The following is a 26,930-nucleotide window of genomic DNA, read 5'->3' as shown; positions in this document are numbered from 1 at the left end:
TATTTCTGTGCGTACGCACGTCCTATGTTTCATCCGTACGCCACTTCTGACGCAAATCCTACGCAAAGTTTTATAAATGAGGCCCTTGGTCTTAACGCGGTTGAGCTATCACCCCAACCCTATTATAAACTGTAGTTATTACAACCTGTGAGTGACTGAGTACAGATCCTTCTGCTGTCAGGGAAAGGTATTTCAATCAGCAGAAGGTCTCAGGCGGATCCACATACTGTACAGCGTGTAGAGTAACAATCTGAATCCATCCAGCAAAATAAATGAGTGAGATCATGGTGTCAGGGGACATGTAAAAAGACATGCAGCTGTGATCTCCACTCAGTCTCTGCAGTGCACCAGAGCAAAGAAAAGGATTTGATAACTGAGTTGGGTGTGAGGAAAAAGGGACGATTAAACAACCCCAGAAGTTCCTAAGAGTTTTTAACAATGTGATTAGTGATAGCTTACAGAAAGAAACAACACAAAATACAGTTTCAGTTTACAAAAAAGAAACGAAAACTGCTCATGGAAAAGATATCAGTTCTCGTTCCATAATTACATGTGTTAGATTCCAATGGGCCAGCTGTAATACCTCACTTCTTTTGGTGTGTTTTCAAAAAAGAATGAAGCAAGATCTTTCTTTTTGCAACCTGTATTGAGAACTATAAAATGCACTGAATTAACAAAAGAATTTATAGGATCATGAAACTTTTGTTTGGATAATACTTTTAAAGTTTAAAATCATTTTCTGTGTAATTTGATGTTCTTATTGTAATTGATTTCATGCCTTATAAATGGGGTTGGGACCATCAGTTGTGTTGTGCAGAAGTCAGGTGGATACACAACTGATAGTCCTACTGAATACACTGTTAGAATTTGTATTATGGCAAGAAAAAAGCAGCTAAGTACAGAAAAACGAGTGGCCATCATTACTTTAAGAAATGAAGGTTAGCCAGTCCAAAAACTTGGGAAAACTTTGAAAGTGTCCTCAAGTGCATTTCATGGTATCCCCGGGATACCATTGGGGAGGGGGGGGGGTACTGTCATGGTGTCCCCGGGAGTCCTCTCCTTCCCCTCTACTCTCTGCTTCATTCACAGATTGGACCCAGCTGTCGGCACTTACCTCATCTCCTGCTTCAGTATTTTTGGTGGCCGCTTTCCAGTATTCACAGCAAGTTCGTTGCCCTCTATGGTGCAGTACCTGGTCTACGTTATCTCGTCTGCTCTTGAACTTTTTCGTAGTGAACTTATTCCTAATCCTATCTTTCAGTCTGCCTGCAAGATCTCAACACCGCTAATGACGACCTGGGTTCTTTCACTAGCTCCTGCCAAGCCACGACTCCAGCCCAGCCACTACTCTGCCAAACTACGACTTCCACCTGCACCGCTCAGTTTCATCAACAAAGAAAGACTTACCTTAAATCCTCAATTTAAATAATGCTTATCACCTCATCCACATAAAGGAAGGTGCTGAATAGAAAATGGCATTTAACACCCCTGTAGGTCATATTGAATACCTCGTCATGCCTTTCGGACTAAACAATGCCCCTGCAGTTTTTCAACGCCTTGTCAACGACGTACTACGAGACATCCTCAAGCGTTTTGTTTTTATGTATCTGGGCGACATATTTATTTACTACGCCAAAATTCTTGTTTATAGGGTCTTCAGATACCATGGTATGACATCGTTTCCAACAGGGGTCCTCAATTTATATCACAGGTGTGGAGGGCTTTTTGCTCCGCTCCAGGGGCCACCGTTAGTCTTTCCTCTGGTTATCACCCTTAGTCTAACGGCCAAGCGGAACGGGCCTCCACACACCATGACAGAGCAGTCACAAAAACCATCAAGCGCTACAAAGAAACTGGCTCACATGGAAAGGAACACCAAGAGTCACCTCTGCTGCGGAGGATAAGTTCATCCGAGTCACCAGCCTCAGAAATCGCAGGTTAACAGCAGCTCAGATTAGAGACCAGGTCAATGGCACACAGAGTTCTAGTAGCAGAAACATCTCTACAACAACTGTTAAAAGGAGACTGTGTGAATAAGGCCTTCGTGGTGGAACATCTGCTAGGAAACCACTGCTAAAGAAAGGCAACAAGCAGAATAGACTTATGTGGGCTAAACAACACAAGGAATGGACATTAGACCAGTGGAAATCTCTGCTTTGGTCTGATGAGTCCAAATTGGAGATTTTTGGTTCCAACCACCGTGTCTTTGTGCGACCCAGAAAAGGTGAATGGATGGACTCTACATGCCTGGTTTCCACCTTGAAGTATGGAATGGAAAATGCAGAGAACCACAGGATTGCAATACTCAATACACACTTTTTCCCTTCTCATTCCACAGAAACAACAAATTCACATTTAATGTAAGTTTTCTAGAAATGTCTCCAACATTAAGACATGCTTAAAAGTCTTGACATCTAAAAAGTATTTTAATTTTTATTCTGAATTCCGAGTTTATCCTTTGACAGCCTAAATAGCATTTGTAGAGCTCTGAAAAACTGTACAAAGCATCAAGCATTGTGTAGTATTTTAAAAAGGTGATCTGTCATGATTTGAACTTGTTGTCTTGTTTTTGGTCCTTGTTCTGTCTTGTTTCTGTTTCCTGTTTTATTTTGAAAGTCTCCTGTCTTGTCTGTTTTCTTGAGTTTTACTTCCTTTGGTCCCCATCTGCCCTGATCGTGTTCACCTGTGTCTTGTCTGCCCTGTCTGTATTTAAGTCTTGTCTCTGCCTTCCTCCTGTGTTGGTCCATTAGTATTCCTGTCCTGGTTGTCCTTGTCATGCCATGTTCCTCGTTTCTTGTTCCACGCCACAGTGAGTTTTGTTTTGTTGTTGTCATCCTGCTCTGCAGCGCCTTTTGTTTGTTATAATTAAACCCCTTGCCATTGAACCCGTTTGCCTCCCGTCTCTGCGCCTGGGTCCTACCGGCTCTCGAGCCTCCATCCCGTGACAGAATGGACCAACCAAATTTACTGGACCCAGCAGAGCAGGACTACACTGGGAGCCGTCTCGCCATGAGGGGGGGTCGCCGTCGTCCCCGCCGTCCCCCACAGTCACGTTCAGTGGTGGTCCGGGATGCACCACAACCACGTTCAGTGGTGGTCCCGGATGCACCACAACCTCCCCCAGTGGTGGTCCCGGACGCACCACAGCCATGTCCAGTGGTGGTCCCGGACGCACCCCGACCCGTTCCTGCTCCCAGGGGGGTGCCGCCTGCGCCCCGACCCGTTCCTGCTCCCAGGGGGGTGCCGCCTGCGCCCCGACCCATCCCGGCTCCCAGGGGGGTGCCGCCTGCGCCCCGACGGGTCCCCAGTACCACTGCCACGCCTAACCCGCATGAGCTCGGCTCCACGCCTGACCCGCCTGAGCTCGGCTCCACGCCTGACCCGCCAGAGCCTGACTGCTGGCCCGACCCGCCAGAGCCTGACTGCTGGCCCGACCCGCCAGAGCCTGACTGCTGGCCCGACCCGCCAGAGCCTGACTGCTGGCCCGACCCGCCAGACCCGCCAGACTCCATGCCAGACTCCATGCCAGACTCCATGCCAGACTCCATGCCAGACTCCATGCCAGACTCCATGCCAGACTCCATGCCAGACTCCATGCCAGACTCCATGCCAGACTCCATGCCAGACTCCATGCCTGACTCCATGCCTGACTCCATGCCTGACTCCATGCCTGACTCCATGCCTGACTCCATGCCTGACTCCATGCCTGACTCCATGCCTGACTCCATGCCTGACTCCATGCCTGACTCCATGCCTGAAGACGCCTCCAAGCCTGAAGACGCCTCCAAGCCTGAAGACGCCTCCAAGCCTGACGACGTCTCCACGCCTGACCTGCCTCGCCGGACCGCACGGCCCCCCGGCCGTCCTCCTGACCTGCCTCGCCGGACGGCACGGCCCCCCGGCCGTCCTCCGGACCTGCCTCGCCGGACGGCACGGCCCCCCGGCCGTCCTCCGGACCTGCCTCGCCGGACCGCTCGGCCCCCCGGCCGTCCTCCGGACCTGCCTCGCCGGACCGCTCGGCCCCCCGGCCGTCCTCCGGACCTGCCTCGCCGGACGGCGCGGCCCCCCGGCCGTCCTCCGGACCTGCCTCGCCGGACGACGCGGACCCCCGGCCGTCCTCTGGACTCTTGTGCCCGTCGAGGTTTATCCTCCGGGGCCCCCCCCTCATGTGACTTGTGGAACCTCGGAGCGGTTCCTTGAGGGGGGGGTACTGTCATGATTTGAACTTGTTGTCTTGTTTTTGGTCCTTGTTCTGTCTTGTTTCTGTTTCCTGTTTTATTTTGAAAGTCTCCTGTCTTTTCTGTTTTCTTGAGTTTTACTTCCTTTGGTCCCCATCTGCCCTGATCGTGTTCACCTGTGTCTTGTCTGCCCTGTCTGTATTTAAGTCTTGTCTCTGCCTTCCTCCTGTGTTGGTCCATTAGTTACCCCTGTTATGGTGTTCATGCCATGTTCCTCGTCCATGTTTCATGCCACGCCAAGTAAGTTTTTGTTTCCTTTGTCATCCTGCTCTGCAGCGCTTTTGTTTGTGGTTGTAATTAAACCCCTTGCCCCGGAACTTTGTGCCCCCTGCCTCTGCATTCTGGGTCCTACCGGCTCTCGAGCCACCTCACCGTGACATGATCCCTCAAATACTAAATTAGAATGATACAGAAGACAAAACCAGAATCTTTTGAGGGTACAAAGTGAATAGTACTAAATGGGAGGAGCTGTAAAGTCTTTTAATCTGTAAGCAAGTGAGAAATAGCAATGAACAGACCTCCATCTGTTATTGATCAGTGTGCTGGCTCACATAGCTTGTGTTTACATGTGTTGGTGGGTGTGGGCAGTTTGGAGAAGAAGAGAGAGGAAGGCAGGATAGTTTTTGACCACAAGGCTTAAACTGGGTGTGTACTGGGAGCTATAAAAAGACAAAAATAATGCATGGCCACTATTGTAGCAAAAAAGTCTGATAACAACCTTGACCTACAAGATTTAATGGCAAATGTGAGCGTATAACACACTGTGAAAAAACCTTTTGTGAGTTTATCTGAGTTACTGAACAATCCATGTTTTATTTTTACGTAGGGGAAGCTCCAGCAAGTCTAGACAGGCTTGGAAATGTAAGCAGAAGCCTGCTTTGCCACTTTCTGTCTGCAAAAAATTGTTGTACTTGCAATAATACTAATACATCTTTGCCTGTAAAAATGTTTTGTATCAGTACAAAATATATTATTACAAGTGCAAAACTTCCTTACAGAACATTTTAGTAACAAATCTAACTTCATAAACTAATCATTATTAGTTGCTGTGTTTTAAATTGACTCACCAAACCTAATTTTCTTTACAGTTAAACAAAAAAGATTAGGCATTGGTAGATACATTTATATGAGCTTAAGAAAGTTTATTGTTTCTCTTCATGTCTGTTTCTGAGGAGGGGTTTGCCATGTCACCCCTCACTTCTGCTACACTGCAAAAAAAGAAAAGTTCGTAGAACTTAAAATTGTAAGGCAATAAACTTCGGTAAAATTTTGAGTTAAGGACCTAAACCGAATATTTTAAGTTTTGTGTTGGAGTTTTCTAACTCATTTATCTAAGTTCTTCTAACTCAGTTGTAAGTTGTGTGAACTTAAAAGTTCAAGTTGGATTAACTTTGAATCGTAATTTTGACCAACTCAGATGTAAGTTGCAGTGACCTAAAATGTCACGTAATCCTAACTCTGAATCTTAATTTTTCACAACTCAGACTTAGATGTACAAACTTAATTTTTTAGGCTGTAACAACTGTAGATTCCAATTATTGCTGATTTGACCAAAGGTTGAAATAACTTAAAGTTGAGTTTTAAGAGCACCTCTGTTCTTGACTTTGATTCAGTTTCATAATCACACATACGTCAGACCTGGCTGCATTTTCATATTTCTACATGCAACCCAGATCTTTTTAAGATCATTGAGGTACAGGTTAGCAGCCACAGCTTACCTGCATGTCTGCAGAAGGAGAAATATTTAAATTTGACCATACTCTATAACAGCAACAACATGAGTGTGACTTCTCTTCACAGCTCCCTAACTCAAGGTGTGGGAATCAACACTTCCCATGAGTCTTAGTTGCCATGGGCGGGGCTAAGGCCCAGTTCACCAAAACGTTGTTTACAAAATGGCTGAAGCCCTGGGGGTGTTCCAGAAAGCAGGTTATAGTTATAACGGTAAGTTTGAGGCTAAGGAAGTTGATAACCTCAGCTTTCGGTTCCAAAAACAGAGGTATGTTTCAGGGTTATGTCAAGTTGCCATAGCAACTCATGCTCTGAACATAACCTGGTCTGGAGCAGGTTTAGTTGAAGGTTAGTTTGTTTACAGAGAGGTGAAGCAGCATGGCGTGTCCATTTGAAGATGATTTAGTGGATGAAGAAGCTCAGATAATACTTTTTCCACCATGAGAGGGTGATAAGACCACATATGGATGTTGGAAAGAGAAACTTTTTCACTTTGATCTAACTTAATTATTTGCTTCAGTTAAGATAAATCATTTTTTGTTAAGTCGGTTTAAAAATAACACGTAGTTTTCAGACAGTTATTTTGCTTTCATTATAATTAATTCAATTAAGTAAGTGTAACTTTGGTGCTGCCGTTAGATCGGCACCGCAAGGGATTGTGGGATACCATTCCCTTTGCCTGTCTGGACGGATTTGGGTTTAAGTGTGGGTTTTTGACCAAATGTGTTTAGTTGTTTAGCTGTTTTACTGTGTTTCACCGTATTTTGTAGAGTTATTTTGTCCTACTTTGCTCAAGTCTCTGCACCATGAGGGAGAGGGAGAGGGAGGATGAGTTTTGACTACTCTGATCTAACTTAATTATTTGCTTCAGTTAAGATAAATATATTTTTTTGTTAAGTCAGTTTAAAAATAACACGTAGTTTTCAGACAGTTATTTTACTTTCATTCAAATTAATTTAATTAAGTAGGTGTAACTTTGGTGCTGCTGTTAGATCGGCACCGCAAGGAATTGTGGGGTACAACGTACTTTATGTACTTGCTGTGCACATACATTAACCCAGGGTTCTCAAGTCAAGCGTAATTACTCTAACTCATATCAGATCTTTAGGAACGAACATAGGATTTTAGCCAGAGTTCAGGGTTAAAGTCAGGGTAGTTTAAGCATGCTTCCTGGAATACCAGCTGGTTCGTGTCTGTAACACACACACAAACACACATATGTATAACTGATTCTAATACTTATGTCATTAAATAAGAGTTGAAACTTCTGCAGCTGTTCTTGACAAACCACTCAGTGGACAATGCCAACTCCAAAAGTTGGCATTCCCGCATTTCACAATTAAAAAAGACAAGTTCACAGAACTCTATCACACTGTAATGAACTGCAACTTAGATATATAAGTACAGACAACTCAATAAATAATGTTGAACTGTACGACTACCTTAACTTGCTGAACTGACTTAAATTGTTGAATTGATTAGTAGAACTTAGATTATAGAGTTATTACAACATAAAAGATTTTATTAAGTCAAAAAATTTAAGTTGGATTTATTACAGTGTAGGCTGCAGGAACCCAAACTGTGTTCTGGACTTTTTTGTTTCTTTTCCTTTTCCTCCAAGTCCCCTCCTCTGGGTTTGTTTGGGTATCTGGGATCTGCCTTTTTGGGGAGGGGTACTGTAATGATTGTGTGGTTTAGTTTGGTTTTGTTGTTCTTGTTCATGTTTCTGGTTTCATTTTTGTCAGTCTCACCAGTTTGTGGTTCGTGATCCACAGCTGACTTCAGTTCAGTTAATTGCCCTCAGCCTATTTAGTGTCTTGGTCTCTGCTCATCCTTGTCAGGTCATCTGCTCTTTTTTGCTTTGCCACCTTTTTGTTACTCCCATGGTTTTGTCATGTTTCAGTTTGTTTATTAAAATGTTTTATTTTCTGTCACCAAGCCTGGGGGGTATTCCAGAAAGCAAGATTAAACTATCCTGACTTTAACCCTGAACTCTGGCTGAAATCCGCCTGAACTTGCTTACTCTGGGTATGTTGGTTCCAAAAGACCGGTTATGATTTTGCGTAATTACGTTCGACTTGGTTACCCTGGGTTAATGCGTGTGCAAGTACATAAAGGCATTCTCAATGGATCGTGGATATCCCGAGTATGAAGATTATACGCCCACCAAAAAAGTAATACGGCTGCATCAGCAAAAGAAATAGTTTCTGCTTGGAGGAAAAATAACGGACAGGGTGTACGCACGAGTTTCTGATCTTATTTCCAATTACATTGTGATGTACATATATACAACTTATAAAACTTAAATGAATTGATTCAATTGGTAACAAGTAATTGAGTTAAAATTATTCAACCTAATTTCTTATGTTTATCCAACTCAATAGTTGTTTATACAACTCAAATTTACATATTTATCTAACTAAATGTCATATTACTCCAAGTAAATGTTTTTCCATATTAATTAACTGTACTTCTTGAACTCTGAAATGTCTAAGTTAGAGGCTGCAGATTTTCTTATTTTTATAAAATTAAAATATATGATACAGAGTGGATTTACAATATGTACCATGCATCCATGCATGTAATTATCTTGACACTGGCTGTTCCTTCAATTCTTATTCCAGATTGATGCACCAGGGGTGCTAAATAAGCTCATCATCCTCTCCCTCCCTCTCACTCATGGTGCAGAAAGAATTAAACATAACAGGGTAAAATAACTCAGCAAAAGAAAAACAGCTACAACTAAACATATTTAGACAAAAACCAACATTTGTATTCAAATGTGTCCAGGCAGGCAAAGGGAATGGTATCCCGCAATTCCTTGCGCTGCCGGTCTAGCAGTACCAAAGTTACACCTACTTAATTGAATTAATTTGAATGAAAGTAAAATGTCTGGTAACTATGTGTCATTTTTAAGTTGACTGAACTCAAAAAAAATATTTATCTTAACTGAAGCAAATAATTAAGTTGGATTAATATAAAAAAGTTTATTTTTACAACATCGATACGTTATCTGAGCTTCATCCACTAAATCATCTTCAAATGGACACGCTATGCTCCTTCACCTCTCTGAAAACAAACTAACCTTCAACTAAACCTGCTCCAGACCAGGTTTTGTTCAGAGCATGAGTTGCTATACCCTAAGCATACCCCTGAAACATACCTCCGTTTTTGGAACCGAAAGCTGAGGTTATCTGCTTCCTTAGCCTCAAACTTACTGTGGTAACTCACATAACCTGCTTTTTGGAATACCCCCCCTGGTCTCCTGCATTTTGGGTCCTCTACCAGTTCCTGACACTATCTTTTACATGGATCAGTCATCCTGGCTCCTTTGCTGAAAAAAGCAAAGCATGATGTTTTCATCCCCATGAGAATAGGTATGGTGTTCTTTGGATGCAACTCAGCATTCTTTCTCCTCCAAACATGACGAGTAGAGTTCTAACCATAACGTTCTTTTTTGCTTTCATCTGACCATAGGACATTCTCTCAATCCTCTTCTGGATCATCCAAATGCTCTCTAGCAAACCTTAGACGGGCTGCACATGTACTGGGCTTTAGCAGGGGGACACGTCTGGCCCTGCAAGATTTGAGTCTCTGGCGGCGTAGTGTGTTACTGATGGTAGCCTTTGTTACTTTGGTCCCAGGTCATTCACTAGGTCCCCCCGTCTGGTTCTGGGATTTTTGCTCCCCATTTTTGTAATCATTTTGACCCTGTTTGGTGAGATCTTACAGGGAGCCTCAGATGGAGGGAGATTATCTGTGGTCTTGTATGTCTTCCATTTCTTAATCATTGCTCCCACTGCTGATGTCTTCACACCAAGCTGCTTATTTACCGCAGATTCAGTCTTCCCAGCCTGGTGCAGGTCAACACTTTGGTTTCTGGTGTCCTTAGACAGCTCTTTGGTCTTGGCCAAAGTGGAGTCTGTAGCACAGAGGATCCTCTTAAAGAAGAGGTTTAGGACTGTGAGAGCCACAAATTGTGTTTGTTCGTAGGTGACCAAACACTTGTTTGTTTTTACACAAAATTTGCAATTTATATATTAGCTATGAAAGCTGAGAGCACCTTCAAGACAACAGAGATCAAGTTCAAACTTGATGAAGAATTCAATGAGACCGCTGTGCACGGAAGAAACGTTAAGTCTACATTCACCCTTGAGAATGGCAAATTTGTCCAGAAACAAAACTCGGATGGCAAGACATCAACTCTATATATTGGCATAATCCACTCTGCTTGTAAAATCATCTTTTCATTTAGTCATTTCACAACAAATTTTGAGATAAAAGAAGGGGACCAGAGCAGGTGTCTTTGTATTTTCACTATTGCTTAACTGCTTCTCACTCATATTTCTTCTCATATTTTTAAAATGTGACCCTTTATAGTTGGACCAGAATCCGAAAAATACTAATTGATCACAGATGAAGTCAGACTTAAATCATGATCACTGTTGATTAGTATGAGAAAGCAATTTTTATAAAACCTGCCTGGTTTTGAAACCTGTTTTGTACCATTGCACGATGGGAATGGCATGACATCACTTTGACGTTTTCCATGCTGAAAGGATTCCAGTAAAGCATGGAAGGTCACTCTGACATAAACAGTGTGGCTTTGACCTCAACTTGAATAAGTAGTACCTGACTCAAGCTTATTTACTGACTGGTGACTCCATCAATCAGCAGTCTGACATACTTTATCAGAGCAAGTGTTAGATAAAACAAATAGATTAGATTATATGCTAGATTGATGAGTTCAGTGCCAAGGACCAAGTACCAACCTCATAACCATAGTTATGTTCAAATAGACTGCACTTCTGCAGTAAAAACTTTAAACCCACTGTTTTAACTAAGAAGTGAACCATTGCAAATTAAAACGAAAGACAAAAGATTAAAAAAGAACCAAGGGAAGAAAAAAAAAAAGCTTTTTTGTAATCAATGGCAAACCAATTCCTCAAGTGCAGAAAAATTAAGTTTGAAAAATGTTAGTGTCAGATAAATGCATCTAGACATTAAAGAAAAACACAGTGATAGAAATTACCGGTAAATCAAAAATGGCAAGCAATGTTTAAGCTATCCAGCTGTACATTTTTGAGCCAGATGCCAGTTCAGACAAGGAAAACAAAGATGACATCGATCTAGTGGATTTCCTCTTGGGGATCCATTGTTCTGGGGCACTACCGGCTTTGCCTCTAGGGCAGGTGTGCCAAAACTCATTTTCACAGAGGGCCACATCAGCATAGTTGCTGTCCTCAAAGGGCCAGATATAACTTATAAATGTAACTAAATGTAATGAAAAATAAATGTACCTACCGGTACTCCTTAATGATAAACAACTCATTATTTATTTACTATAACATTTTAAAGTGACAATTACAGTTGCATAGAAAACATGTGTTTGCTTGTTACTCTAGCATAAATCCTTTTACATTTGATTTAGTCAGGTTAGGTTATATGGACAGTGTTTAATTCTTAATGTATAGTTGCCCAATCCGATATTTCAAGTCAGATTCTCCCCTAGATATGAATAAATACACACCTATTTTTATTTTAAGAAATTAAAAACTTTTATGCTCTCGCGGACCACATAAAATGACATGGCGGCGACACATTTGGCCCGCGCGCCTTGAGTTTGACACATGTACTGCGGGGCTTGTTGTCATTATGCCAGCTAGTGTCCCGCTCTGTGGTCCAATAGCCGTAGAGTGGGCCCTGAGCTGCTGTGCTGGGCGGGCGCTGTGGCAATGACCCTTGTGGTCGGGCTGGGTCTTGGAATTAATGGATCCCCATTTTACCGTTTCCTCACAGCATTACCTAACCAGACTGATTCTTTAAGCTGCAGTTCTTTGATTCTGTTCAGGGTTATATTGGGGGACTTATATTGGGGGAGCTGGGTGGGTGGAGGGAAGAATCTGGTGAGTGAGGGGTGCCAATTTTGTGTGATTGTCCTGTGTTTTCTGCTTTAATGAATTTTTATATTTTATGGCTATTATTTGCTTTTATGTAAAGTGCTTTGTGTTTTCAGTCAAAATGAAAGGCGCGAAAGTTTGAGTTTGAGTTTGATGCATCAGAATAGAGCAGAGCAGGGAGCTTATGGCCAGAGCCCACATATTTTCGAGATAACAGATTCATGTACAATATTTCTCAAACTGCATTATTTTCATCTTCTCTTGATTCCCAATGAATTTAATATAAAATACTTGAAAATCCAATTTTAGTTTAATGTAGTTAAGATACTATATGCCCTCCATCATGAGAAAAATGCCCAAAAAACATGTTAAAAACACAGAAAACACCATTTTCCTTGGTGGGTCTTTACATCTCGTCACTGGGTGACCTTTTTCTTCTAGCAAACTGGTCAAGACCATAAAAACCAATGTAAACTATTTTGAGTCCCTCCTATTCTCTTCAAGGTAGAAAATTGATAAATATCTTCCAGCTTCTAGAACATTAAAGCTCTAAAAAAAGTCATTTTTGACCAACTCTGACCACAGTTCTGAACTGCAAACTAGTCTAAGGAAAACAGTCTGTTTCTGGACACAATCCTGGCCAAAGGTTCTGTGTGTCAAATTGCAACGATGCCTTTTCAGCATAACTCGATGTCCAAAGCTACGTGAGGTTGAAATGTTCTGGAATAGAGAGTTCCAATCCTCTTTCATTTTTTAACCTGTTTTTTAAACCTGTTGTGTAATCACATTAGAGGTAAAAGCAAACCAGTGCAAAAAGACACACCTGACCGCACAACTGGTGAGCGTTGCTCACGCTCTTACAATAAAGGAGATTGTAAACCCGCTCCGATGATCTATGCTTTAATAAACAGTGCAATTATTGTAACAGAAGGAAGAAAGCCAAGCCATAACTAGAGCTGAAAAAAACATTTTATAAAGGAAAATAAAGGCAAACAAAGCAAGTTTAAATTTGTATTAGTTTTTTATAAAATTATATAAATCAAGAGTTTATCATTCAAGTGCAACTTGAAAACTGAGGAGTTAATTCAACAATTTCTGATCTTACATTATAACAGGTTACTGTATATATAACATGATCTGATATTTTCCAACAGTTTACATAACTACTCACTTTTGGATTAAAGGATTTTGGATTTGTCTTATTAATTTCCTTTTTTTCAACGTTCATGGTCAATTTGTCACAGAAAACCTCCTGCCACAAACAAGTAAAGCAGAGATTTGTTCACACAAGAAAGGTAGTGTTTCTTTCAAAGCATATAAAGCTTACAGGTCAAGGGTCATGGTCAGTTTCCTGTCTGAGAAAACTAAAGGAAGCTAATATAACTCAAAGAGGTTTCGTGCGGTGCCTTTGAATGCCCAGCATCCCATCTACTTGTGTGGACAGTGCCAGGAATAGAGATGTTATATTTGAGTGTGATATTGTTTGGCTGTAGCAACAAGCAGACCACAAAGCCATCTTCATTCTGATAAACTAGATCTCACACTTAAAAAGTCGTGCTTTCAGCATGGACAACATTCCTGAACTATCAAGAAAATAAATGACAAGTTAAGAACTAAGTTTAAGGATGAGTCACTTCCTACCAAGACATGGGTAAGGACAATCTTGATGAGTGGCGCTCCAGACAGGTTGACTGACAGGGTTGGTACGGGTTCCACTTTTAGAGAGATTAAATGGCTTGCAATCTCCATTGTATGATCCTTGAAATCAACAGCATCATTTATCCTAAAACAAAAACAAATGAAAAAAGAATTAGGCCGAGGTAAAAGAAAACCAGAAAAAGAACCCCAAAAGTTAAAATTTTAGCGGTGTAACAATTTATGACTTAATCGATTTGTCCATTTGTATTCCTATGAAAAAACCAGATCGATCTGTTTGATTTAGTTGTTAATCAAATCGAATCGAATCAACCTAGACTATTAGAAAATTATGTCAAAATGAATTAAATTGATGAAAATCAATATAGAAAAATACCATTTGAACTGAGCAACAGTAGGTTTATTTTACTATTAGGTAAAAACAACCAAGTGCATCACAGCAGTCAGCACACGTGATAAATTTTGAAAAGACACATGACCATACAGTGTGGTAGAATACTATGCATTGTTTTAATGTAGAAAACAATAGTGGGCTGAACTTTAGGAAACTAAAATGAAAATGGATTTTCCATTAATTCAATTAAAACTTGATTATCTTGCAAGGAATCTGGAAAACTTCATCTGCACTGTTCAGTACCCAGGTATTTATCTTTGAGTCACACTGGTTGAATTTTGGCTAAAGATGCCCTCAATCCATTTTAGGTCAGTGAATCGGATCGTTCAAAATCAACTAATATTGACTAAGAATTGTATCGGCAACCAGAAATGATAATAAGAATCAAATCATTAAAATTAATTGTTACACCCCTAGTTAGAGTGCAGAATAAAAAGTGCAAACTAAAACTGAGATACAGCGAAATAAAAAAAATGAAAAATTAGCATATGAAACAGATTAGAACTTGACAACATATTTTCTGCATTCTATCAAAATCTATCTTATTTTTGTGAAGAAAAGGTCAGTTTCTTTTTTCATGAATCCAGATGAATTATGGACTAACCTCTCAGTTAAATTGTAGCTGCACTGAATTCATACTGTCTATTATGTGTTCAATAATGTTTCTATTTTTAGTTGCACAGTGTTCTAAAAGTAAAAGCTGTGTTAGAGATTGAGTATTTCTCTGGGTTTTATTAAACAAGATAAGGCCTTGATTCTGTAAAATTCTCTTTATTGGTGCTTCTGGAAGACTAAAAATGCTTAAAGGGCCTACACCATGCTAGTTTTAAGCCTTTTATAGTAAACAATATGATAATAAATTACCTTTAGCACACAAAATAATGTTTTTTTTAATGAAATATTAATTATTCTCCTCAGTTCTTTTCCTATCCGGAAGTAAGACAACTTGATCCCTGAGGCACCGGATTTCGCTTTTTTGTGTGTTGGGAGGGGCTGGTGCTCAGAGCACAGGTTTTTAGAAGATTACTCATCAGTTCATCAGTTTTAATCATGCTTTGTCTAAATGTTCAGAAAAAAAACAATGAGAGGGTCTGTATTTTATCTACAGTTTAAACACAAACCTAACCTAACTAAATGATCATAAAATCTTAAATTGCTCATTTATAAAGTTCACATCTACTCACGGGTTTTCACAGCAGCCCATTGTAACATTTAGATGTGACTCATTCATTCCCCTCATAAATCCAACTGTCAGCCAGCTGAGTTGCAGAAGCAGCTTTTAAAAATGATCTGTTGGTATATTAGGATCACACATCTCTTTCTTGCTACACTAACATCTGCAAAAATGCTGCTGTGCCTTCATGCCCCGGCACTTTAATTATCAGGAAATCTAAACCGAGAGAAACAAATTGCTTAATCACTTTTATGTAAAGTTAAATAAACAAAACTGGAACAAGCCGATCCAATGATGAGACAATAACTGGGGGGGGGGGGGGGGGGGGGGGGGGTAGGACAGATATGTTGAGCTAATAGCCGGGTGTATCAGTCAGTGGAGGTTAAGTGTTAAGATGAAAGATAGGCGAAAAGAACAGATAAGCTCTTGGCTCCAGCCGTCAGCTGTTCTCTGTTTCAGGAAGAAGGGAGTGTTAGAAAATCTGATTCCTAACACAGTTTGAGGAAAAAGAGAGACCTGCTTTTGACTTAATCTTGCTAGTAAAACTAATTCCTTAAGTAATAAAAAGTGATCCCTTACCTGGTCTTGACAGGACTGATCTCTTTGTAGTACTTATGCACAATGTGGTAGAAGAGGCCAACAATGGTGGTTTGAGCTGGATTAAAAAAAAAGTCATACAGGAGTGGAGTGTTAGAGGGTCAAGAATGTTAAACACTGCTGTGAAAATGCTCACAAAGAAGGGAACTTAATTAACACGGCTTTGCTGTGGTCAGCCTGGGTTGTATCACAAAGGTGAAAGGCAGAGAACCATAAACCATATGGATGTTAAGAAATCTTTTAAAACAACTCCATGACTTCACTAACAGAGCAGGAGGTCTGGTCTGCCTCCCTTGATTTGACATATCACCCAGCGCAGCCCCACCTTAATACTACAAGATAAACAATGAAATTGGAGGAAATTCTTAATGGCTCTGTTCCTGTGTTCAAAGGCCCTTTGGTTTAGACCCTGTGAGTGAAACAACAAAAGCCTGCAGAACACAAACAAGTGTTCCTGAGAGGTCATGCCAGAAATATTATTTCAACAGAAACCTTTCCAGCAACTTTCCCATAAGATTAGCCTGCTTGTTTATTGCACCAATGATTTTTTTTTTGAGAAATTTGTAATAAAATAGATTAAAAACCAGTGCGTTGCATTCTTTGCACTTAATTAGAGTATAAAAACTGACCTTCGAGTGCTTTTTTCACCCGGGTTTTTACAGCTATGAGTTAACTTGGTTTTGGCGTGCGTGCGTTAGGGTACAATACTGTATTCATTTCTGATAACAACTCTTCAAAGAATAATTAAAACTATTCATTCTGTGTTGTAAGGCAACACAGTGCTCCAGGAGGAGCCGAGGGAATCTGTTTTGGACACCAAGTCAAACAAAATGTGTTTTAATGCTCAGTAATTACCCCTTTCTACCGTGTAGATCCACTCGCTTTAATGATGAAGGTAAGTGGAAAAAGTGCACCCTCCCATTTGTTATGTTTTGAATAAAAAGGGTAACTGCCAACATAAAAGTCATGGCTGGACCTTTACAGCAGACCATAAAGCCACACAGAGGCCACTCTTGGCCTTCTTTGGACACTGTTAGCTCTCTTAAATCTTATATTTACCTGTAAATAACAAAAGCCTTGCTGCTCTGGGATTTTTTTTTCCAGGCAGGATAACTAAATACACAAATTCAACCTGCAACAGTTTTATTCACAGAGAATTCTCAGATTTGAAAGTAATCCATTCAAGACTAATGCATTAACTTGAAAAGGCTGTGATATGTGCACCTACACTGCATGGTCAGGGCCTCCCCAGGGACAGAGATGTAGTTCTTCCCCTGTGTGGGAAAGCGGTAATGCGGCAGGTTGAAATGTTTGGGAAATTTCATCAGAGAGTAATCTGTTGGGGTGAGATATAAAAAATTAGTGGTGCAGACCAAATGACTACATACTGGTGTGGGGCTCACCCACAATAAATCAATGATCCAGATGAAGACAGTGAATTATGGTCTATTAAGGGAAGATGACACCCTCTGACCTGCAACAAAAGATGTTCCTCCTAAGGAGATGGGAGCGACCGGGCTCAGCTCCAAGTTAGTCACCATGTGTTCCATCACCTGGTCCACAGTCTCGATCAGACCGCTGACCACAGGGGTTGACTGCTGTTGGACAACAAATCACAAAAAATATCAATTTATAATTCTAGACCTTTTGCTGTAGACTTCTGCAAAGGGGCCAAACTGTATTTTGAAATCACTAAAACCTTAGTCACACAGACTAACCTGTAACCTGTATGAGTGCTGTGGGTTTTCTGGACCCATGAATGGTCATAGAGTGGAAAGGCAGCATCTTAAATACAGTGCAGGTGTGTCTAGCAGTTTCCCTGAGACTGGCACAGCTACCACAAGGGATGACATGAACATGGACTGTAGGATTGTCGTGCGTTTTGTAAGTGTATAGGGAGGTATTTGTAAGGATAATGTAAGTTCTTTGCACTTATGATGTATGGGTAATGCTGTCATAGAGTGCCCTTCTGCCACACTCAAGTTGTTAGTAAGCTGTGTGTACTGGCCACTTACAGCGCATGGACAAATGCCACTCACGCGGGGTGTGCAGGTGATGTGTAGGTGCACGAATGATGTCTGTAGGTTTTCCAAGCTCTGATTTTCGAATTTCCCCTTTTCCAACTACCAATCTGCACGCAAGGAGCGCACACTTATCATTTAAACAGCACAAACAGGTAGTGCAAAGGATTTGAAAATTATGAAACGAAATGCCTGTGTCCCATCTACTTCACCCTTTAAGTGTTCCTTGTGACCTGTCGCCCACAGCATTACTGTAGAAAAAACATGTGCATGAATGTTTTCCGTGGGATCTATGACCTTAATATTTTCTCCGTCCTTCTTAAAGGTTTGTTCATTTTTCAGATGACCCCTATACACCCTTTAGGGCAGTTGTGACCAAAGCCCAACAGGTTGCACAGTGGGTGTCTAAACAGCTGCCATTATATGATATACATGTAGGTTCACCAGTTAGGAGACAAGTGTTTATTAAAAGTCTGAACTCAAACACTTTGCTGTTTCTGCCCAAATGTGCACAATCTCCAATTGCACTTTTCTAATTGATTGAATATACATTTTTCTCAAGTTAGATGTATAGGCTATTTTCATTCTCCAAATGGTTTCTGCTTGATCCAATCCTGTTTATTCTTCATATGCTCCCATTAGGTAACAATGTCTATGTCTGACCTCATCCAATCACAGCAGATGATCATTCTCATCTCCGCTGGACATTTCTCCATATTCTTCCATTCTGAGGTAGTTTTTTCCCTCTATAGTTGAAAAATGACTTGCTTGGGGATTACGTGGAGAACTCTTGTTGTAATGTGCCGGTCACTCACTTAGGCTCTTATTACAATACAGTGAGGACAAATTGACCTTAATGGATTAATCTGGACAAATTAAATTATTATCTAATGTTTTTAAATGGAACATGATCATGTTTTTAATGTGTAACACCTAGACACAACTTTAGCTGTAAACTGGCCTTTTATAAATAACTGAATTGACACCCAATTACATGACAACACAAACTGTATGACAATATTCACTGACAACATCTGTTTTAACTAGTCACAATGAAAACAAATCCCATTGTTCTGAATACTCTCCACTGAAACTATGCGCTGTACTTCAATGTGGCAGCAATAAGAGTTGGTCATGATGAGTGCACAGCACAGAAATTCTCGTGCTAATGCAAAGACAAACATAAAAAAGATTGCAGAACAATCTAATGTCATGATTAATACAATAAGTGTTGAACCATTTACAAAAAAATGTATTTACTGGATTTCATTGTATGCCAGAGTGCATATACCAGTATTATGTCACATTTGGACTCTGGGGAAAAGCAGTATGAACTCATTTACCTCTGGAAATCCTGGAGAACTCAGTACTTCTTCAACACTTTTGAGAAAGGCCTGGATGGAAGAAAAGAGACGCCGTTTAACAGTGCATCACATGCAGAGGACTAAAAGCATTTTGTCCTTGTCAGAATGAGTTTTTCAACTGTGACATGTGTGCTGCAACGTGCTCCAAGACCTGTGTGAGGTTGTTGGCGGTGCTGTGAGAAATGGTCTTATTGGACAGTCCCGTGAGGAAATCCAGAACTGGCTTGGTGTCCAGGCCCCAAGAACTTTGGGCAGCTTTACCGTGACTGCTGAGGACAGGAGGAGTCACTGCTGTGGCTCTCTGGGGAGACAGCACATCAAGCCTCAAATGAAGTTTACTATCAGGAGGGACATTCCAGAGGAGCACAGAGTACGGACACAAACAGGATGTTTAGTAACTGATGGTTGGAATGGTTGGAAACAATAAAGCACAATGCTCTTTTGCAAGGGAGCATTTCATTTTAGTTGGGCAGCCTTTTTTTTTTGGTGTCAACTATTTTCTGATCGTTTTTTTCTACTCAGAAAACAGGTTGTTGAATTTAGTGTGTCACTTTAGAAACTGAACATCAACAAAAAATGAAACGTATATTGTCACTCTTGCTCTTAATATCTTTTCTTCAATCTGTTTTTAAAAATGCAGCAGCTTGAGGAAAATTCAATTGTTTGTGCTGATTTAAGTGAAAGTTTTTTATCCAGCTGCCTTTTGTCAAGCTGATTTCTCATAGTATATCCATGTGTGAACTGAATTAAACCAAGATGGAGGAAAAAAATACAATAATGTTGAGTTATAGAATGCTTAGAACTCTTGATTTGCTGAACTGACAGACTTACAGGTGTTGGAGCGGTTGAAGTCACCTCTTCGGAGTCTCCAAGAGTCGGGGCAAAAGCCTGACCTAAAAAAAATATATATACAAGGGATTCTTTTAAAACAAGATGCAAACCAGATTGTTGACCTTCATCTGGTTGTATTTATTTTATTTCAGATAGCTGTGCCCCTTGATGAACCTGACCAGATCAGGCTGCTGTGCTGTGACTGGATCAGATCATCTAAAACCCCTTCTTTTGATCATAACAGAGAGAAGGAAGCAAAATGTAGGTGATCAACCCCACAGTCAGCAGCAGCAGCTTTTTGAGTCTTTATTGTCATTTCATAAAACAAGCAGTGCACAGCTAACAGAAAGTGTCCATATATGGAAATTTATTACATGCATCAGTCTGAGTCATTCTCGCTTCTCTTTAGCTCAATGTAACATTTTATAGGTGTGCTCTGGAGAAGCAAAAATATTTTTCTGTTACCATAACAGTCAAACTCTGTGTGTTTGGTTGTGAAATATATATCTTTGGGTCACAACCTTCGAGAAAGAAATCAAGTCTTTGCGCACTTTGTAAATTCTTCAAACATCATGACTAGTTGATGCTGTTAACGTAAACGGTTTAACACCCTACTGGAGACCATTGAAACATGTTTCATTTTGCTCTGAACGTTTTTCTTTCAGTGCAAAAATGTGTAAGAATAGCTTGTCACACAGCAGAAAACTGACATCTCTGAATTCCCAGAAATTCTGTTTTTTTCTCCATTTATGGAAATCTGCTAAACCAAAGGAGGTAAACAGCAATGAAGAAGTCAAGAGTGTGAGGCGTTGATCCTCAAACATTAAATCAAAATGATTTGCCCCGGCAATTAACATCCTTCCACACATGTTTAAACTTATAAGGCAAAACTATTTGAGCTGTGGAACACATACAGTGAAAGAGCAGAGGTAGGGAGAGTTTGTGTCCTTTAGTATTTTGTTGTTATGCGAAAGTGTCATTGATGGAATGTGCCGAGAAGAGAAACGGAAATTGCTTTTTAACTCGTTTCCTTAGAGTCAAAAGACAGGATGTGTTTCAATACACATTTTTTCCTCGTATGCCAGGAAATAATTTGTTTATTTATGAGAACAGACGTCCCACCTGTGGCTGCATTGTAGTAGTGCAAGATCTCACGGGGGGAAAGGGCCCTTTCCCAGATGACAAATTCATCAAAGGCCCCGGTAACATAATGACCATAATCCTCATTATTGCCAGTCCCAATGACGAGGTCAGAATAGGGGTCTCCATAATATTCTGATACTCTGCCAACCGGGTCATCAGCAGTGAAGGTCCCATTAATATAGACTTTTAGACCATCGCTCTTGGTCCAAGTAAAAAGAATGTGTGTCCAATATGGTCCTGAGGATACAGAGAATGACAGTAAAAAACATTACTTCCTCATTTGGTTTAAAACTGTAATCATGCCTACACTTTTCTGGTTCAATTACATTCAAACATCTACAGAGTATATTTATCAAAAGTAAGCATTCAAAAGTTCAAATTCTTGGCCTCTAAACCCAGTTGTATTAAATTAAGGACACAAACGAGAACTTGACAGTCCAACTAAACACAAATATTTTGCAAAATAGTTTTGTGGCAATTTGAGCCACAGTTTCTGGAGCTGTTTTTTTATTTTTATTTTAATTTTATTTTTTTTTTACAATTTTGTGGTTCTAAATAACTCTCAATCTGTCAGCCAACAAAACGAATTAGTATCTGCGGAAAAGTGTCAGATGTCAAGATATTTTTAGAGATGCAAAATTTTCTCCCCCATTACTGAGATTTCCTATAAATCCAAAAACTCTGCCCCACAATTTTTTTTAAAGTTGAGGGTTTGTCACAGGTGTCTTGAATCTGTCAACAGGTATTTTAGGATTTTGTTTCCATGAGTCAAAAAAGCGAGAAATGTGAGGGAACTTTATAACAGCCTTGAAAGCTCTGAGATCAAAGTGCTGATGGTAAAAAAAACAAAAATCTGGCTACACATAACGCAATAATATTAACGTGACACGTATGTATTCTATGTAGGATCTTGACCAAAATTTTATGCAACATTTTTAATAAACTATTTTTAAAAATTGTTGCTCATTTTTTGGCTTTAAAATCCTTTGTGTTATTATTGTGTTCATTATATATGCAAAAATTTTGCAACTTAGAATTAGGTAGTAAAATACAGCCATATACCAGAAACAAATATAAAATAATTTGTATCAGACATTTACAAAAGTATTATTTAGTGCATAAAGCTATTTGTTATTAACGCATAAAATTGTTTTACAAGAATGGTCTTTGGTAAACATGCTTCAAAATGCCTTTTATAGTGTTTGTATGGAGATTAGAGTTTTCTTTGCGTAGCAAATGGAACAGCCTGAAACTTCATGCCCATCCTGAAAAAACTTGACCAAGAACTAAAGCGGTGATTCCTGAGTAACTGAATAACTTTCTTTAAAATCAGTTTTTGAATGACTTTTTTTTATAAATCCAACAAGCAATCAGATTTTTACTGTTTTTCTTTTGATTGGAATATATATAGGACAAATAAGATGCCCTGTAACCCTCCAGTGGTAGTTTGCTCCTTTTATGGCCCAGTTTTTCATCCAAACTGTTCAACTTGTAATCTTGGAATGCTTTTTATAATTATAAAACATATTTACAACTAAAATAACAATGTTGGCTTCAAAAGATATGGCAATCAGTGATTTAAAACAACAGATGTCTGAGAAGAATAACAAACAAAACATATTTGATTTGTGGTTATAGCATACACCATTTGTGCCAAGTCAATCCCCACTTTCTAACTCATTCACTCCTCCACAAAGAAATATCTCCCTCAGAATGGAATTGCGTTCTCTGCGCAGTGACCCATCAGGCCTCCATCTACAAAGTGTCTCCCATGGCACCAACATGTTCTCTTCTAGCCGTCACATTTTTACATTCTGTTCTAATTGTCTAAAATGTCACACTCTATGAGAACCAGATGATGTTGGATCCTCTGGAACTGAGCTCCAAAACTGTGTTATGACACTCGTGTACACAACAAAGTATAACCACAGCAAAAACAAAGATGACAGAAGTCACTTGAGAAGGATGCAGTAATTGGAGAGAGCGTCATATGTAGTTGAATCTGATATGATTTATTACATTATGTCACAATAATCAACCAAAGGTCCTTTCAAAACATTGTTCCTCTTAATAAATGAATTTAAATGATGGTTTTTGTGCATCACATAATGTTTTGTCTTTCCTAAGCAACCCTTGTGATCAGATGGTATAATTGATTTCAAATGGGATATAGCCGCATATCATAAAAGATGTAGGTTTTGTAATGCAGCAGAATATTCTTGAAACACATGCTTTTCTTGCCAAATGAACTGCAGCTGGTGTTTGTTAGCCTAACCATAAAACAAATGACATAGATTAAAAAAAAGGAGAAAAGTGCATTCCTCAAGCCTGGTTGTGGACTAAACTGTCAGAGAGGGAACATTCTGTAAAACAGAAATTAAGTTCACAGTACCTGGAACCTTTATGCTGACCTTCCATCTGTGGTTGTTCCCTCTCGTGTAAAACTCCACAAATCCCACTAAAGGGTTGATGTAGACTGAGAAGCCATTTGAGAAAACCTTCCCCCCAGAGGACACAGCAAAGCGGGAATCAGCCTCTTGGTTTTTCCAAAAGAATGAAAGGGTTATGCCTGTGGAGGGATAAATTATTTGCAGCTTTTGAAGATGCGGTTGCTCAAGCAAACTTTGAAATGCATACTCTGCCTCACCCTCGGGACCACAAAATGTAGGATCACTAATGCAAGAATTCTGGTAATTTCCAAAGTGAAGAAAGGTGTCGCCATTATCACCATTAAGAAAGATGCCTTTGTTGACCATTCCTTCAACAATGTCTGCAGAAAAGCATGAAACACTTATGTGAAAATGGAGGGGAATCAAGTTTAGTGCTTAAGCTGTTTAGACAAAAGGTTACTTTAAAATATCTTTCTGTGACGGAAAGGTTTTTCTGAAGCACTGTCTCAGAGAAATCTCAAACATTACTTTAAAGACCCACTCAGATAAAAACAATGTTTTTGGTGTTTTTAAGATGTTCTTTTGCCATTTGTCTAATAATTGAAAACATATATAAAGAAAGTTAAGCTTAAGATCGTATATGTAACATAGAAAGAATGCTCCCTGCTCCACTCTATTCTGATGCCTCTACTTGTGGACGAACTGACGTACGTTCTCGTCCTCGTTCGAGCTGCCATCTGGCTCAAAACTGTATGACTGGATAGCTCCAGGATTGTTTTACCATTTTTGTTGGATTGGTAGTGGGGGTATGATGAGCTGTAAGCTAGTGGGAGAGCGTATAAACAGAGCCCTCAGCCTTGGAAAGGAGAGATGGAATTGCTCTGTGCCACAGCTCAGAGATGAATTTTTAATGAACTACTGCCGCTCTGCAAAACTTATGTCGGAGAAAATGACACAGATCTTTTCATTTTGGCTAGAAACTGAATAAATATAATTAAAAGGCCACTGGAGTGCCTTTAACAATAGATCAAAACATGATTGGAGTGGGACTTTAAAGAAAAAATATGCACAAAGACAGAAATTTCTCTTTAACTGTATGAACACCCCACAATGTCAGTTCTTCCATCAGCTCATCAGTAATCAGTTATTTTACACACAAACAATCTGGAGAAAGTAAGTTTGATAAACAATAAACAAGCCCAAGAATCTTCCTGCTGTGCATTGAATGAGGGAAAGATTTGATAAAATAAAAATGGATGTCAGTGAGATGGGAAGTGACCGATCCTCACCTACTTTTGCAGAAATGTTAGTGTAGCCAGAGTCATTGGTATACACATAGGAAGAGTTATGGGAAGAAGGGAGCACAGTGTGGTTGTGGATTCTGAGAGCTGGACAAAGACACCAGAGAGGGAAAAAAAAACGTGATTCACACCAAAACAGACTCAGAAGAAACAAGAACGGTGACAGGAAGACAACCAGAGGGATGTGCTCAACAGGTATGAGACAGAGTGATGTTGAGATGCGTGCAGTGATGGCACGAAATGAGAGACAAGGGTGACACCACACATCATGCTCACGTCCATACCCGATCCCTCTTAAACATTTAAACTATTTCACTGAGAATGCATGAATCTCACTGACTCTAGCTGCACAAAAACATTCTTAGTTTCAATTTTAGCCAGATTTTACATCGATTTCACAGTAATAGAATACTTCATGTTAAACATTTATTTTTATTTATCAAGACATTTACTTTAAATGGTCGAACATGAACTAGTCTATAAAGTTTGGAGTGTGGATGATGAAACACGTGTCATTTAGGTGCTACATTCTCAGGAGGTAACCAGATGCACATACTTATGTGACTCCCGTTAATAAAACCCGGTCTGTTTCCAATCCGGTCCCACAGTTCATGGATCCCTTCCACTGCATCAAGGGGCCAATAATGTGAGGCGGTGGCCAGCACCTTCAGGCCTACACAAAGTTTGCAAGTAAACATTTGACTCATTTCGATTTTTTTTTTAGAGATGGCAACAGAAGTTGTTTATTCAAATTAATGAAAGTAATAGAAGAAGTAAATAAATAACAGAATTTGCTTTGTGGGAGCAAGGAAAAAAACGGACTTTTGTATTGCTATAATGTAATCTGGCATAAAAAATACTACCTGGATGCTTCCCATTTGGCACTACATGAGCATAGACCTGTGAAGAAAAAAATCTATATTTTTTATAAAATATCCCAGATTTATAAATGAAATGCATGATGAAATGCAATGAACAGGATTCAGAAATATAGTTCCATTTACCTTAATGTAGGAGACAATTGCTGTAAAAATCTGAATGCGCAAACAGATTTCCATGGCTGTGAAGAAATGTAATGTGTGCAAATTCTTATAAGAGCTCAAGATAAATCCAAGAGGAGACGGTCATTGTTCTAAGACATGTTTAACAATTCACATGTCCAGACCGAAACTTTGTTTAACAAAAAAAGGAAAAAATAGATAAATAAAAAGAAGAAAAATAGGTCAATGTAAAGCTCTTAAAAGTGTAGCTTACTGAATGAGATTGAAAAACTCAAAAAGTTGGTCTGTCATGGTAAAATTCGAAGCCGAACGTCCAGAAAAAAAAGATATAATCCGCGAGGAAGATTCTAATTTAACAGCTGCTTTCTCTGAGTTTCTGTGCCTTCAGCTGAAACTGCTTGCTCCAGTGGAGATCAGTGAAGGCGCGCTGACTCGCTGGACAAAACGTGGGAATTGCATGGCGTGATGTCATGTTTGGACCCTCAAAGGAGGGGCGTTAAAGGTGTGCGTAAAAGGAGTCACTTCGTGCGCAAATGGAGATTGCGCGGGGAATAAATGAGAGCAGTGTTTGTACTGTGCGTTCCAACTAAACATGTAAACACAGCATAAGGTGTAAAAAAAAATCTGCATATATAATTCTGCACCAACACATGTTTTAAAACGTCTGACCAAGTTTTAAACATGTGTTGGTGCAGAATTATTATAGTAATAGCAAGTAAAAACTAAATGTGCATTTGGTTAAAAAAAAAAAAAACTTAGTGAGAAGCAGTCAAAAAAAAAGAAAAAAAAGAAACACCTGCTGTATCTTTATTTTTTGTCTGTCTGTGCTTTTTTAAAATCTTTGTTGATTTTTGAAGAAAATATTTAAAAATAAATATATAAATAAATAAAACTTTAACACCCACAATTTCCCTAAAATGGATCGGAATTATGTCAAAGTAAACAGTGCCACCGTGTGGTCAGATTTTGGAATAGTTTAATGGCGAGCCGATCCTTCCTATTTATTATTTATCAAACCTTATGTGACCATCAACTGGTGCTTATATGGTCTAGATTTTGGCAGAGACGTTCCCAATGTGAAATGTCAAATAAAAATAGTAATAGCAATAATTTAAAAAACAGTGGCTGTTTTGACAAATTATTTTCAAATTAAGAGCTCTTAACAAACGTCTGTGGTTTAATAGATGAG

The 26,930-nt window shown here is 39.7% G+C and overlaps 1 protein-coding gene across 2 annotated transcripts in view; it reads right to left on the bottom strand.

Moving 5' to 3' along the window:
* adgrd1 (adhesion G protein-coupled receptor D1) overlaps positions 1-26,457 on the bottom strand; it is a 44,721-nt gene extending 18,264 nt beyond the window's left edge. Inside the window, exons 1-14 of one of the 2 annotated variants that reach the window (XM_011479427.3) lie at positions 25,745-26,457; positions 25,604-25,640; positions 25,297-25,413; positions 24,729-24,827; positions 23,697-23,819; positions 23,442-23,618; positions 21,029-21,286; positions 19,907-19,968; positions 19,227-19,376; positions 19,055-19,105; positions 17,165-17,288; positions 16,919-17,026; positions 15,673-15,748; positions 13,511-13,652 (exon numbers count right to left, since the gene is read on the bottom strand). In XM_011479427.3, coding sequence (XP_011477729.1) covers positions 13,511-13,652; positions 15,673-15,748; positions 16,919-17,026; positions 17,165-17,288; positions 19,055-19,105; positions 19,227-19,376; positions 19,907-19,968; positions 21,029-21,286; positions 23,442-23,618; positions 23,697-23,819; positions 24,729-24,827; positions 25,297-25,413; positions 25,604-25,640; positions 25,745-25,798 — 1,578 coding nt within the window. In that variant the 5' untranslated portion in view covers positions 25,799-26,457. The remainder of the gene's footprint in view (positions 1-13,510; positions 13,653-15,672; positions 15,749-16,918; positions 17,027-17,164; positions 17,289-19,054; positions 19,106-19,226; positions 19,377-19,906; positions 19,969-21,028; positions 21,287-23,441; positions 23,619-23,696; positions 23,820-24,728; positions 24,828-25,296; positions 25,414-25,603; positions 25,641-25,744) is intronic. The other variant, XM_011479428.3, reaches the window with a different exon arrangement.
* Between the last annotated feature and the right edge of the window lie 473 nt (positions 26,458-26,930).

The sequence above is a fragment of the Oryzias latipes genome, chromosome 9, assembly GCF_002234675.1.
Source record: "Oryzias latipes chromosome 9, ASM223467v1".
Taxonomy (NCBI): domain Eukaryota; kingdom Metazoa; phylum Chordata; class Actinopteri; order Beloniformes; family Adrianichthyidae; genus Oryzias; species Oryzias latipes.
This window is presented reverse-complemented; position numbering and strand designations above follow the sequence as displayed.